Source organism: Pygocentrus nattereri, chromosome 24 (genome assembly GCF_015220715.1).
Source record: "Pygocentrus nattereri isolate fPygNat1 chromosome 24, fPygNat1.pri, whole genome shotgun sequence".
Classification (NCBI taxonomy): Eukaryota; Metazoa; Chordata; class Actinopteri; order Characiformes; family Serrasalmidae; genus Pygocentrus; species Pygocentrus nattereri.
The window spans coordinates 31510065-31524980 of NC_051234.1; the positions used below are offsets into that span (position 1 = coordinate 31510065).

At 43.6% G+C, this 14916-nt stretch overlaps 1 protein-coding gene across 2 annotated transcripts in view; it reads right to left on the reverse strand.

Annotated features, from left to right (window-relative positions):
- Nucleotides 1-3846: 3846 nt before the first annotated feature.
- The window catches only part of fam49bb (family with sequence similarity 49 member Bb), a 94338-nt gene continuing 83268 nt past the window's right edge, over nucleotides 3847-14916 (reverse strand). For both annotated transcript variants that reach the window (XM_017709232.2, XM_037534139.1), the window contains exons 7-12: nucleotides 11755-11832; nucleotides 9066-9182; nucleotides 8882-8961; nucleotides 8617-8743; nucleotides 5879-5949; nucleotides 3847-4658 (exon numbers count right to left, since the gene is read on the reverse strand). In XM_017709232.2, the coding sequence (XP_017564721.1) occupies nucleotides 4595-4658; nucleotides 5879-5949; nucleotides 8617-8743; nucleotides 8882-8961; nucleotides 9066-9182; nucleotides 11755-11832 (537 nt within the window). In that variant the 3' untranslated portion in view covers nucleotides 3847-4594. The remainder of the gene's footprint in view (nucleotides 4659-5878; nucleotides 5950-8616; nucleotides 8744-8881; nucleotides 8962-9065; nucleotides 9183-11754; nucleotides 11833-14916) is intronic.

The window sequence follows — 14916 nt, forward strand, 5'->3', positions numbered from 1 at the left end:
AAATGTGTGGATGTGGAATATTTTATTCATGTGGAAAATCACGTTCACATTACTTCTCTCAGTCTATGTTAGAACGTGACCTTGACTTGAAGCTACATCAGTGAGAGATGATACAGGAGCAGCTCAGCACCACACCCTTTTATCCAAGCCCCCCTCAACCCCACCCTTTTCTTTTCTCTTCAAGCTATTCCCATGACTCTGCAGAGGAGGTAGACCCAGCCAAAAGACCCTCACCCCTCCTCACTCCATCTCTCTCTCTCTCTCTCTCTCTCTCTGTGCAAAGGAAGGCTGCATACATACAGGACACGCCCAGCGCCCGACTACCTCCCTCTCTTTGACCCCGAATTTCACTGGCAGCATCCGGAGCTCGCTGCAGTGCCCACCCCTTTGCTCCTCTCTCCGTGACCTTCATGCATGTCCTTACTTACTGCAGAAGAACATGACCCATATAGCCTCCTTCTCCGCCCTCCACCCTCCACCCTCCACCCCAAACACAGGAAAGCGCTTAGGTCAGGATAGAACGGCACAGTGTACCGTTTATTAATACGCATCCTGATGTATTTATCATATAATATTTACATTATTGACTTCACTGCAATATGCAAATGAGCCCTCTAACCAATCATATGTGCTGCTGAGTCCCGACCAATCACAAATCCAGTGTTTTGATAAAGCTATGCATGCAATCTATGTTAAAAAGTCAAGCAATGTAGTGTTTAAATTCACCGATCAGGCAGAACACTCTGACCACCTCCTTGTCCACTTTATCAGCTCCACTTACTGTATAGCTGCACTCTGTAGTTCTACAGTTACAGACTGTAGTCCATCTGTTTCTCTGATACTCTGTTACCCTGTTCTTCAGTGGTCAGGACCCCCATGGACCCTCACAGAGCAGGTACTGTTTGGGCGGTGGGTCCAGTGAATAAGACATCCAGAGCAGTCCAGCAGAAAATGCGTAAAGTCCTGAGTGCCCTCCAGAAGTGAAGTGATTCAGATTATAGATTTCATGTGGGAGTGCAGGAGAACAGAATAGCTCGGAGGGAGCTGGAGACGGGCCATTTAGGGCTTTAGAAGGAGGAAGCTGATCTTCCAGCCCTCTGTAAAACCCAGCTGGTTGTCAGTGGAGGAAGCAGAGAGGTGCAGTAAATGCAGACATCTTTCTTAATGCCCGTTAGGCACCGGAGGGCTGAGTGCACTACAGCCAAACAGACACTGCACCAAATCTTGGCTGGCTTATATCAGAGATGATGTACGGTTAAAAACAAATGAACTGATTTAGATGCATATACATCAACCTTCAGTTCAGAATCAAGTCATTTCATGACTTTTTCAATGTACCAAGATATGGATGAGATGGGGGGGCAGGCATACAGCTACATCACTGCCTGTAGTACATCATATTATACTTACACAGCTTTGAAGAAGAGAATAGGAGGAGGGGAAGGCGTTTGTTTGTGTGAGGGAATGGTGGTGTGGCCAAGGGATGTTGATTCGGACGAAAATAAACACAAATAAATAAAAGAAAAAAAGTAAATATTGAAAATATTTTCAATTAAGAATTAAGAATTGGAAAAAGCAAGTAGTTAATCTTGCACCTTCTACTAAAACGTATGGCTCACATTTCACATTTAGCAATATTGGTTTTTAAATCAATTATCTAGAACTCCAAGCACCACAGAAGAGCTCGACCCCAACGTCGTGTGTGAAGGCTGAGGCCGTATTTTGAAGAAAAAAAAACAAACAAAAAAAAAACAAATTTTTCTGCAATTTTAACTACAATAATCTCTACATGACTATGAAACATGTAAATGAAATGTCATAAAGAAAACAAATGACCAATAAATATTGTAAAATATATAATAAAAGTCCTCAGGAGTCGTGTCACTGGTGTTACTGCATAACAAAAAAAACTCTTATTTTGAAATAAAAGTCACGCCGATGACGTCACTCGACCCCCTTTGACCTGTTTTCTGAGGATCTATGGAGAAAAGCTCATGGTGAGTCCACTGAGTCTCTCAGTTCTCAGAGATCTTCTCATTCAGCTCATGATCTCATACGAAGCTTCTAGCTGACGTCACTGGTGTGACCGACTTTATTCTGAGGTCACTGTGAAAAAATAGAAGACAAATGGATTAAATTCCATATTTTAGTGGACGTTCCCTGATTGACGGCGTGTGGTTTGATGCTATTAAATATATTAAATAAATAAATTAAATGATATTAAAACCGTCCTTTATTATGAGGAACACCAGTGGGGATCAGTAACACCAGTGACTCCTATGGAGAGACAGAGAAGTGGACGTTTCTGTAGAACGACCCAAATATTTAAGTAGCTTTGAGTATTAAAAGGAACAAAAGACACTAAACTGGCTTTGACACACATTGTACAAAGTTAGGCCTAAAACTAGAGTTTAATGTCATGTGGTATTCCATAGCATTGCACTGTTTCCTTGAAGCACTTATAGCGGTGTCCCAATTCAGGGCCTGCGTCCTTCGGAGGCCGACTGCGTCACAGCGGCGCGACTCGATGGTCCTATTTTGAAGGTTCCTTCATATGCGGCCGAGAAATGTGTCGTCCTTTTCCATGGCGACAAAGGATCCGATGGGTGCATCCATCACCAGCCAACATATCCCGAGGTTCACTGCGTGAGGACTCTAGTACATGGTGGCGTCAGCAGAGGAGCGAACGGTGACACTTTAAATGTAAGTAATGGGTTTAAACTGAGTCGAATAGTTAAAGATACAAATGTTAAAAAAGCCAATGTGGTCATTTTGTTTTAGGGAGCAATGAGCCGACAGAGACAGAGACAGAGAAATAAAATAAAATAAAATTTCTGGTTCCGTCTTTAAAGAACTGTTAAAGAGCTGGACATAGCGGTGAGGAAACAGGTGTTTCATGACATAAGCGGTGAGGGTGGGAATAGTGGGAAATCCCCCGAAGAGCAGACTGTCTCATTACGGTTGAACCTTTGCGGGTCTACACAGCCTTCGAAGGATGCAGCCCTTGAATTGGCACACAGCTATTGTCTGTCTGGCTTCCTGCCGCTTCCTTCCTTTCCCAAAGTTCCTTCCACCTTCAACATACATCATCAGGAGGGGTTTTCCAAGTCTTTAAATGGGAAAATCTCACTGCAGAACCTCTGTAAGATGCACATGTTTGCATAAACATGTTTACAAGTGTAGCGATGTCCATGTAAACACCTCAGTCGGAATAGTCTAGTCTGATTGAGGCCATTCAGAATAGTTTCTATCCGACTGATCGAGGTGGGTAATCCTGTAAATAATCAGTTAAATAGAAGAATAATATCCGTGTAAATGCCTGTATCCGATTACATTCCCTATCGGAAAGTTTCAGTCCGTTCTGCATGAGCGTCGCGTCACAGTGAGAGTTTATACCGTTCAACACGGCGGAGCAGAAACTGGTCTGCAGAGGAGACGAAGTTCATGCTCTGATCTTTAAAAGACGGCGGTGGGACGGACGTCCAGCTTATGCGTCTCAGAGCACGACGTCTTCCTCTCGGCCTTCTTTAATAAGGACGTGTGAAGGACGTTTTCCTGAGTCTGACCTCATTTTAAAGCAGTTAAAAACACAATCACTGCTCACTGCTGCTCATCTCACTCTGACTGGACTCACGTGATGCTGGTTGTCATGGAAACGTCTACATTAAGCGGTTCTCTACGCACGCACGTCATTTTGGATCTGATTACTTGTGGTGAGCATGTCAACAGAGATTTTCTATCAGGTTGTTGAGTAGAGTGAGTTTAAACACACCAGTCTTAATCTGTAATCGGTGTGAATTCAATTCACAGACAGTTGTGCTGAGATGAATCCAAAGATGGACACGGTTACAAAAATGAAAGCATTTTTATTTATTTTTCCCCCAAACGTCACATTGCAAGTTGTCATACATCAAAAACTCATTTCATTATTCACCTATCAGAAAGTTTGAAATTATTTTTCAAAAAAAGGAACCAAAAAAATCACAACTATGAAAAAACCACATAAATCAAGACCTATAAAAAATATAAAACTCCAACAGTACTATCATTTCATAATCTCCGTTTTTTAATGAGTACCATTTGAATAGCAAAACATAATTTAAATTCACTTATTCTTAACTTTACACACAACCAAGCAGACAAATTTGAAACATTAGTTGTTTTTTTCTTAAATAGAGGAAAAACAAAGACCATTATGTCATGCAGAGGACATAATATTAAATATTAATTCAAACAAAAAATAATATATATTTCTCTGTCAATATATATCTCTTTTTTGAAATTTTCAAGTCAAAAACACTCTCCCTCCCTTTTACAGGGGAACAAGCTAAATTAAAAGAAAAACAAAAAGAAGTCTTTTTTTTTTCTTTCTTTCTTTTTATACTGAACTGTAGCTGCCGTCAGAGGCATGGCCATATTTTGGAAGTGTTAAAATCAAGACTTTACCAAAAAGAGTTTGGCACAAAAAAAAGAAAAAGAAAACCGGATTTTTACGTTTATAAAAGGAAACATTCTGTGCATTGCCGTTGTTCGGGAGGGAGTGTGTCCCCTGAACACTTGCGCGAGGCCAGTGGTGTGTATATCCCAGAGTTTCTTACTGCAGCATGCTTTTAATGGTCTTAGCGGTCGACTCGTCATTCAGATGCTTCGTCGTATACCTGCACACAAAATCAGCTTTAGGCTCCATCCAGCTCGCTGTGCTTTCACACAAGCAGGAAAACACACAGGCGATTCATCTTAACTCTTCTAGGGAGATTCAAAGACTGATCTGCACTAATCCTACAGCTTCACAGACTGATGTTAGAGGTTACTGCCTCTTTCAGATTACAAGGTCAACACCTTTTCACAGTGCAGCAGCAGCAGCGATGGGGCGCTGATGATCAGAACTGCGAGAAAGAGGCTTATCTTTTTCACACAGACTCACTTTGAACCAAACACCTGCCATCTCAGAGCGAGAAGATGGTGCAAGTTCGGTGAGATGAGAAGACGACATTCCATTTGATTTGATGGCCCAGTCCCATCTCACCCCTCGCCCCTACCGCCCAGCCCTACCCCTCTGCTTTGCGCATTCATGTCTAGGGGGTGGGCGTCCTGATTCTTGTTGGGATAGAGGGGTGGGGCGAAGTGTTGGGGCTGCGTGACCCTCCAAACGGAGGTTTTTCAGAGACTCCAATCAGAGAGATATGAGAGAAACCAGCCAGACGGAGAACAAGAGACCAAAGAAACCCACAAATGTGAGAATTTTCTTTGTTAAAATTACAATAACCACCGTTTTATCTCAGTTTAATGTCGTTTCGGTGTATTATGGTCCTTTTCTTCATAACAAGCATAAAAAGTCACTAGTAGTGCTGACGTCTCAGTAACTACCTAAACTTCCCATTCCACCTTAAACGGTGTTACAGTTACATTCTGGCATCAAAACTGCTGCACCATTTAAGGTGGAACGGGAAAATTCACACAAGAATCTGGAGAATCTCTGACTTCAGCTTCATATCACTGAAGAATTAGGGGGGGTGATAATAAATAACTGCCCCCCTCTTTGAAGGCGTATGATCCCTAAATGTAACTAAAGCCCAGCAGTGAGGAGCTGAACTTTCCCCTCCTCTGCTGTCCCTGCAGACGGGCAGGGTCGCCTACAGAGCGGCGCTAGTAGCTGTTAATGAAGTGATGCTCTTTATCTGAGGGTCTCATTTCAGAGGGAAGATCTCAACCACTGCCCCGTATAACTCCGTTCAAGGGCCAATGAGACCCTTGAAAACATAAGAAATGGGACTGGGCCATTAAGACAACTGCACTGAACTGAGCTGCATTCACACCTGCCAAGAAACGCTAACAAACTCAACTGTATCCTTGATTTAAACTTGAATCTAAACCTTACCTGAGTGCGTTTAGTAGGCCTTCCACGCTGTTCGGGGGCTGATCTCTAAGAACTTTAATGCATCCTTTCATCTGTTCAGTGACAGAGAGTGAAGAGTGAGATTACAGTGGTCACGCTCGAGTTAAGACCCACAGATGGCACATTATTGTTAATCATATGACCAATCAATGCTTAGAAGTCAGCAGCATTATCACTAATGATAAAAACGTGGCTCACCGAAACAAATGTGTATCTCGCTGCTGTAGGAACAAAACCACGTACCTCCAAAATGGTTTACAGGAGAAGGAAAAAAGATCCTTTCCTGTGAATTAAAGTCAATGGAACCAGACGTTCCTCCACGTCATTTTGGGCCGTTTATTTTGGTCCATTCATCATAAAATTTACAGAAAATGTAAAGGGAAGCAGGCATTTTCAGGATTATGTCAAAAACTGAGAAACGAGATACGAAGAGATACCAGGTTTTGTTCCGAATGCAGCGGATGAGGTTCGCTATGAGGTTAAACAGGCAGACAAGAAACGTACCAAGTTCGAATAATGTTCCAATGACCAAAAACTGGACGATATATTTAATCACAATTCTCTCCTCTCTGTGTAAACTGGGTGGTCCCAATCTGTAATGCTTCTGTAATCCCTCCACTGACCAATCACAATGCGTCTCTGGCCCCGCCCACACAGAGCAGTTTCAGAGTCCGAGAAACTCGGCGAGCTAGAGCCAGCCCGGCATAACCGAAAGCTGGCAAGCTAGACCACCTGTCTGTAGCCGCCTGTCGCCCGTTCACTCGTTTATCCATCACCAACATTGTTCGCTCAGCAGGCCTTCATTCACACTTTGCTTCACCCATCCGTCCATCCATCCACACGTTTGTCCGTCTGTGACGTTTTTTGTCCAGTTAGTGTCACATAAAAGCTGGACAATGGTTTTAGTTCTGCATGGAGGTGGAGCAGGCGGGGAGTGCTGGACAGAGGGCTGTCAATCAAGCTGCTCATTAGCCACACCCACACAGTTCTCAGGTCTGATTAGTGGTGTTTCATCATATTTTTATCTTAGAAGTTTGTTGAATGTTTAATATAACTCAAGTTTAGTATCATGCGAACATTTTGACTTTTACTCTGTGTTCCCTGAGACTTTCAGCACATTTTGCACTTGATGCAGATTCAATGGGATAAAACATTTAGTGAATGTATCACATTTCATGTCAGCTGACTACAATACAAAAAACAGCATCGTGTCAAGTAAAACTGTCTTAAATATAAAGAAATCTAACAAATCTAACTCCCACAGAGCTAAACTTACCGGACCTGTTTGGGCTTTTAGGCGCAAGCTGGGGATGAAAGTGTGAGAAGCGCTGATTCAGTGAGAGCTGGAGAAATATTTCACTACAGCCTGGCAGCCGAGCTGAAGCTGTAAAGACACTGACCTGATCTGGATCAACACTATAAACATGATATCGGCTCTTATCTGCCAGTGTTTTCCACGCAGCTCCTCTGTCTCCGCTCCGCTGTTCAGGAGCGTCTCTTCCAGCTCTCTGATCTTCCAGCTCTGACTGGCTGTTTAAATCACTCCGTGAGTAAATCTCGGACCTTCTCACACTGCAGGACTCGAACATTTTGATTCGTAAATATCAAGCATGATAATATCTGAGGGTCTCTGATCACTTCAGAGTTCGATCGGAGGGCTAAAGATTCCATCATTGCTCCTCTCAATTTACCAGATCATCCACGCCGTCAGTCGCTTCCGATCGAGCTCCTGACCTGGAAAACTGCTTCAATTTGTGAGAATTTGAAAAAGAGGCATATTGGGGTTAAAACTGGGTAAAAATCTACGTAAAAATCTACACCCAGCCTCACACCACCAGACCATCTGCGTCATCAGCCGCAGACTGAGCTACTGTCCTGGAAAACTGCCTCAGACTGAAAAATAGTGTAACGTAGGCCCAGCTTGATTCTGATGGCTCATAAATACAGAACAGCTGTAAAAATCATCATTAACAAAACTGCATCGTCATTACTCAAACAGCAGCTTCTAGTCTAGGACTAGTTAACAAACGGGGAAATTCCACCTCCGCACTTAACCCATCCGTGAAGTGAAACACCACACTAGTGAATACACACACACTAGGGGGCAGTGAGCACACTTGCCCTATCCACGGCACCCGGGGAGCAGTTGGGGGTTGGGCGTCTTGCTCAAGGACACCTCAGTCATGTGCTGTCGGCCCTGGGGATCGAACCGGCGACCTTCCGGTCACGAGGCTGGTTCCCTAACCTCCATCCCACGACTGCCCCGAGTTGAATAAAGTTTAACTTGGTTGTACTAGTCCTGCCTCCAAATTACAAACAATCTCCCTATGAAACTCCTAAATAAAGCAATTTTACTGAAACATTCTCGGATTAACATGAGGGTGACCGGGGTCCTCTCTGTGTGGAGTTTGCATGTTCTCCTCGTGTCTGCGTGGGGTTCCTCCGGGTTCTCTGGTTTCCTCCCACAGTCCAAAGACATGCAGTCAGGCCAATTGGACATGCTGCATTGCACCTGTGTGTGAGTGACTGTCTGTGTCTGTCTGTCTGCCCTGCGATGGACTGGCGACCTGTCCAGGGTGTATTCTGCCTTCCGCCTGATGACTGCTGGGATAGGCTCCAGCACCCCCCCGCGACCCTGACGGAGAAGCGGCTTACAAAATGGATGGATGGATGGATGGATGGATGGATTCTGGGATTAACATGAGGTTTCACACACTCACGTCTATTTTGGAGGACTTGGCGAAAGCGCCGACAGGATGGACGTAGTCGTAGAGGATGATTACGCCCACCATCACCCTCAGACAGAAGGACACGGTCGCCTCGCTGCTGAAGCGGCTACGGTACTCACTGTAAAACACAGAAGAGAGCCTAAAGCACGGAACTGGAGCACTGCCTTTACTGAAATGCTGACTGTACATGTGTTCAATCTTTTATAATGTGTTTTTCCCCCGAATTACAGTTCTAAAGAGGTGATGAGAGACTTACGGCGTCTCCAGCATGACTTTGCACACGCTTGCCATGGTGCTCAGCACATCAGTTGTGTTCTCGATGGGCAGGTTCTTGTTCTGTACACAGAAAGACGGCTGGAGTTATTTAGAAGACCTTTAGTGCATTACTGACGATGACAACACGCCCGTCTTACTAGCCAGTCTTTCGCGGTGTTTCCTACCTCAGATACAAATTTTGTCGTACCATCACTCAGTGCCTTCAGCATGGGCGTGGCATCGGCGTAAAACAGGGATATTCTATTGGCCAGCTCATTGTTGACCTCATTTTCTCCCTCTGCCTGTACAGAGAACGAAAACAGATTTACTCTTTATTCATGAAGAACATAAATAACAGAAAGAGAGACAGAGACAGACAGAGAGAGAGAGAGAGAGAGAGAGAGAGAGAGAGACAGAGAGAGAGACAGAGAGAGAGAGAGAGACAGAGAGAGCGACAGAGAGAGAGAGAGAGAGAGAGAGAGAGAGAGAGAGAGAGAGAGAGAGAGAGAGAGAGAGAGAGAGACAGAGAGAGAGACAGAGAGAGAGAGAGAGACAGAGAGAGCAGAGAGAGCGACAGACAGAGAGAGAGAGAGAGAGAGAGAGAGAGAGAGAGAGAGAGAGAGAGAGAGAGACAGAGAGAGAGACAGAGAGAGAGAGAGAGACAGAGAGAGCAGAGAGAGCGACAGACAGAGAGAGAGAGAGAGAGAGAGATGTAACAGGCATGTAAAACTACTTGGACAGCATTAGTTTATTTGAGTGGTCCTTTTAGACAAACGCTGAACGGACTCTCAGTAACGTGTCAAAACATATGAGGGAAGTTAAAACTAGGATTAGGGCCAGGATGAGGGTTAAGACTAGGTTTTAGGTTGAGGTTAGGGTTAGGATTAGGGCCAATCACATCTGAATAGGCCTTAAGGCAGCAATCAAAAATATTCACTGAAAGTTAAACGAGATATAAACAATATGTAGGTCAGTCCTGTGCTGACCATACAGGTAAAGAGTACTGATCAAGGACTAGAGAGCAATCATTGCATTTTAAATAGCTGCTAAATATTAATAATATGCTCATGTAATGTTTTGTTGCCTTTTACTAAATAATGGGTTGTTATTGGATATCAATAAGTTGGCTACAGTGCACATTTAGCAGTCTGAAATTTCTCCAAAAGAGGGCGCTATTAGCACAGACGTCTTCTGTCTGCATTGTTTAAAGGGACAAAAAGTCATAAACGCACACTAGCAGCATCTCACGAATGCACGTTTGTAACGTTTACTAACACAATGTGTTGAGTTAATCAATATTAATTAATACACGATTTTATTAATTCTGTTGATTAAAGAAAATAGTAATGAGATAAAGACTGCACAGAGGGAAGATGTAAGGTGTAGCAGACCACATGGTTTGGGTTTTGTGGGGCAACTAGTTCGATATAACCAATAATCAATTTTTTAAAGAACAAAAAGAGTCGACGTCCTTTTATGTGAATTTCTGACACATTTATAGATTTTAATGAAGTCTTTTTTAAAGGCCTTCCCTATTTGCCTTTTTGCAATAAAATAAATAAATAAATATATATATTTATATAAATATAAATAAAGCTTTGGAAATAAAAATCATCATTAAATTACTCAATAATATAATTCTGGTGACTGCACAATTACTACATGATGGCAGGAGGGATCTCTCAGTTTTTCAGGTGAAAATAAAGACATATCAAATACATAATGGATGCTTTTAATGTCCCAGAGTAGCTGCATCAGATGTGTTAGAACTAAACGATTCAGGATGGCAGTGGAGGGTTTGACCCCTAGGCAATACATCATTAATAACATAGCATATAAAAATGATATTCTTCCATCAATCCATTCAAATGGGCAGCTGATAAATGGTCACTTTAAGAAAGGCCACCCCTCTCATTCAAAGGACATGGTTTGACCGCCAGCACAGCGTCACCTATGACTGAACCATCATATCAGCAGTCCGTTCGATTAGTGGATATTCAGAAATATATTCATCAAGAAACAACAGGGTGGACAAATGTCATGACAATTCATGCCAGGAATATAAAGTAGCCACCATATTTAATTCACAACAGGCCTTTTAAGTCATTAAAATCACAATATTACTCTTTATTAAGGTTCTGTTTTAAATCCACCGTGACAAAAGCTGGACGATGCACAGGCTCTTCATATCGAAGCCACGAAAGCTGAGCAACGGCCAAAAAATTTGTTTGGACTCTTCACGCCAAATTTGTCTAATTTCATAAACGAGTGAGTTCATCACACAGTAAATTGAATACACCTGCACGTTGTGCTGGCGCCAAACCTAAAAACATGCGCCCAAATTAAACACTGGCTTAGTTGCTAGACTGAGGGCCCAGTTCTCAGGGGAGCTGCCGTGGCTGAGGGGTTACAGGGTTCAGTAAGGAAGAGTAAGAGGGGAATACCAGCCTTACTCCGCTGGGCTCAGTATATGGGCAGTGAGGAGTCCCTCAGGGGTGAATATTAGGCCTGTCTCAGTTCAGATTTTAGGTTTTCCTGAGAGAGCTGCGAGTCTCGAGGGATAGCGCGTGTGCAGCTGACCGCGATTCAGGTGCTGGAGTTTGTGTCGGTGCACCTCAATGCACTTCACGCTCGCTAGCTCTCCCAGCGGGGGGAACCTTTCCTGTTTGGGTCTCTGTGGTTCCCTGAGGGTCACTTCTTGTGTGCAGCAGAGAAGCAGACTGTTAGAAATGGCGAAGAATTGCCATGAATTTGGGAGCATCTCTTCAAATGCCCCCGTTTACTTGTATAAAATGGATTTGGCAAGTAAAGCAGAGAAAATTAGGTCTGGCACCAAATTGAACTGCCAGCAATGCACTTTCCATAGACACTCACTGGGACATTATTAATCCTCATGCGATTCAGCGTCCTTCTGTAGTAGCTGAAGTCATTCTGGATGGCAGGGTTTATCATCTGAGAGGAAAACAAAAAGAAAAACGAAAGATTATTTCAAGACGCTTGCAGTCCTTTGAACGTAGCTGTGTGTGTGTGTGTGTGTGTGTGTGTGTGTGTGTGTGTGTGTGTGTGTGTGTGTGTGTGTGTGTGTGTGTGTGCTTCTGTGCTTCTAGCCTGCCTGAATCAGCTACTGTCCATGGTTTTCTATGACAGGAGCGGTTGACAAATGCAGAATAAACATTGCTTAAGGCAGCCTGAAACGTAAAGGATAGTGATTGGATTAGCCACTACTTTGCTTAAACGGATTTTGGTTGCCTTGAACTGCCAAAATGACCCTTTTCTTGTCAGCACTCAGCTTGTCTGGATCCATTTGCGCCCATTGGCTCGGTTCCTCTGAGCGGAAGCTAAGTGCAGTGGACACGCTGTCTGTGACAGGAGAGTAAGCAGCGCGGGGACACGGCTTAACGAGATGTGCGCTTGTTTCGAAGGGGGGGTGTCTTCAGGGGTGCTGGAGATCAGCGTGTCTGCATGTGGGGTGAAAGGTCAGACAGAAAAATGACCTCTTCAGGATTCAGGCCTGGGGAGGTCAATTGTGAAAGAAGCTGACAGTTCAAACTATTGCGGTTCACGTTTGGACAGGCGGTCAAACTCGATTCTTCACATCGTCTCCCTAAACGAAAAACAACGTCAAAATAGTAAACAGTGCTGTGCAGAAGTCTTAGCGCCCCCTAAGCAATGTATCTATATCAGCAGAAAGTGCTAAATAAATACAGATGAGCATGAAAATGGTAAAAAGTCTTATGAGGACAGTTTTAGTTCCAGACCCCACTTTGACAGCCCCAGCCACTGCACATATTTGCTCAAATCCACCATCAGATTTAACTTGTTTAACTGGTTTAAATTGACCAGCCAAACGCGTTACTGGACGACGACCGCGATTAATACCTGGCTGCTAGGAGGAAAAGGTCCCATTTTTCTTCAGTGACATACCATAAAAACTATGCATTAACGTAGTGTATGTTGTATTTTTTCTAATATTAGTTTTCTTCTATTCAATGATTTTGCCAAAAACCTTTTCATCGCTGTCCAAAGAAAACCATGCATCTCCATTTTTGTCGATTTTCATTTTTCTACATCATTTCAACACACCAGCTGTCCTTCACATCGGGTGAAAATTTCATGATGAACGGACCAATAGAAACGCTCCAAAGTCAGTTGGAATAAAATCTCTTTACACTGACTTACATGAGCCACGTTTACCCGCAGCCTAATAATCGGTCAATAATGCGACTAATAGCTCGATCGGAATAGAATACGTCCTTATAAACACCTCAGTCGGAATAATCTAGTCTGATTGAGGCCGTTCAGAATACAATGTCTATCCGATTGATCGAGGTGGGTAATCCTGTAAATGATCCATTAAACAGAAGAATAATATCTGTGTAAACGTCTGTATCCAATTACATTCCCTATCGGAAAGTTTCAGTCCGTTCTGCATGAGCGTCACGTCACAGTGAGAGTTTATACCGTTCAACACGGCGGAGCAGAAGCTGGTCTGCAGAGGAGACGAAGTTCATGCTCTGGTCTAAAAGACGGCGGTGGGACGGACGTCCAGTCTTCCTCTCGGCCTCCTTTAATAAGGACACGTGAAGTATTTTTGAAGTTTTTTTTCTAAGCACGTCAACTGGAAACTCATCTCATGGACCTGGACTGGACTGGACCACACATGCATGTCATGTTAGAATGGATTACTTGTAGTGAGCACGTAAACAAAGATTTTCCATCAGGTTGTTGAATAAACACCTCGGTCTCAATCTGTAATCGGAATGTCTTCAATCAGACAAAAATCTCTGCGTGTAAACACAGCCATTGGAAGGTAAGGATGTTTTTGCCTTCTCCTGTAAAGTTGCTATTTTGGAGATGCTTGTTTTTCCTTGGACAACAACGTAAGACATGAAATAAATATCCAACCATTTCAGCCTAATCTAAACGCAAGTCTGCCGGCCAGGTAGATCCTTATACTTATCCTTACACAACCTCTTACATCATCTGATGAACAGCAAATTGCAAATTTCTAAAAAGGTTGCAAACTATGATGTAATTAAACCACAGTAGAAGCCAGAAACGTCCTCATTCACTTGTGCAACTAATTCCTAAGAAAATGTTGGATGGTTGCAAAAAGAAACCAGAACTGCAGCCTAAATTTCACAAGGTCCGTTATATTTCTTCGAGGAAATTGCTAAGTCTACGTTGCTGGCTGAGGGCCAGCCAGTGTTTTGCATCATCAAATTCTGAGTCATATCACATTTTAGCTCTTCATTTGCGTTGAGAAAAGTCAAAATGTTTGGCTGAAGACATTCTGAAATCTAAAATTTCTAGAGGACATCACACATATGCAGATACGCCTTTGAGAGAGCCCAACCTCGGTCCATGCCAATGTCCGTGCCAGGTTACGAGGGCTAATTCTGGCCCATAGTGTGCTGCACTGTCGCACTGGCAGGCTAAATTAGGTCACAGTACCAAGCTGGGCGGAAGGAGGAGGCATGGATGGATGGAGGCTGGCATGCCACCTTGCACCCCCTACCTGCCTGCTTTTAGCACCCCCATTTGGGGGGCTCTTTAATTGGGCCATCCCATCCCACTGCCGCGGGGTGTAGTGGCGCATGCCTGTGTGTTCTCGTCAGGGATAATGGGAGGGAGAGAAGATGGGAGAAGGCGACAATTTTGGCTCTGGGACAAACAAGGCTGGAGTTAGAGTGAAGCGCATCTGATTGCTTGTGACAGATATGAGGTCGGCTCCCCTCGCCACATTAGGTGGAGTACTAGCCAGCCTTTTAAGGTTGTATCGCTGTCTGAAACGCAGAGAGGAGTAGAGCTCCTTAGATAAACTAACTGACATGACTCACTATCCCGAGATAAAGGGCACTGGGAAATATACACTAACTCAACCTGATGGGGCCTTTACTGAGGAAAGGGGTCTGTACTGTGAAACTGGAACGTGTCTGTCTTGTAACATTAGGTTTAGATTGAGGAAAAAGGAAAAGCGTAGGTGTTGCCAAAAACAGGAGGGGGTGAGAACAAAAGAGGGAAAGACAAATATCT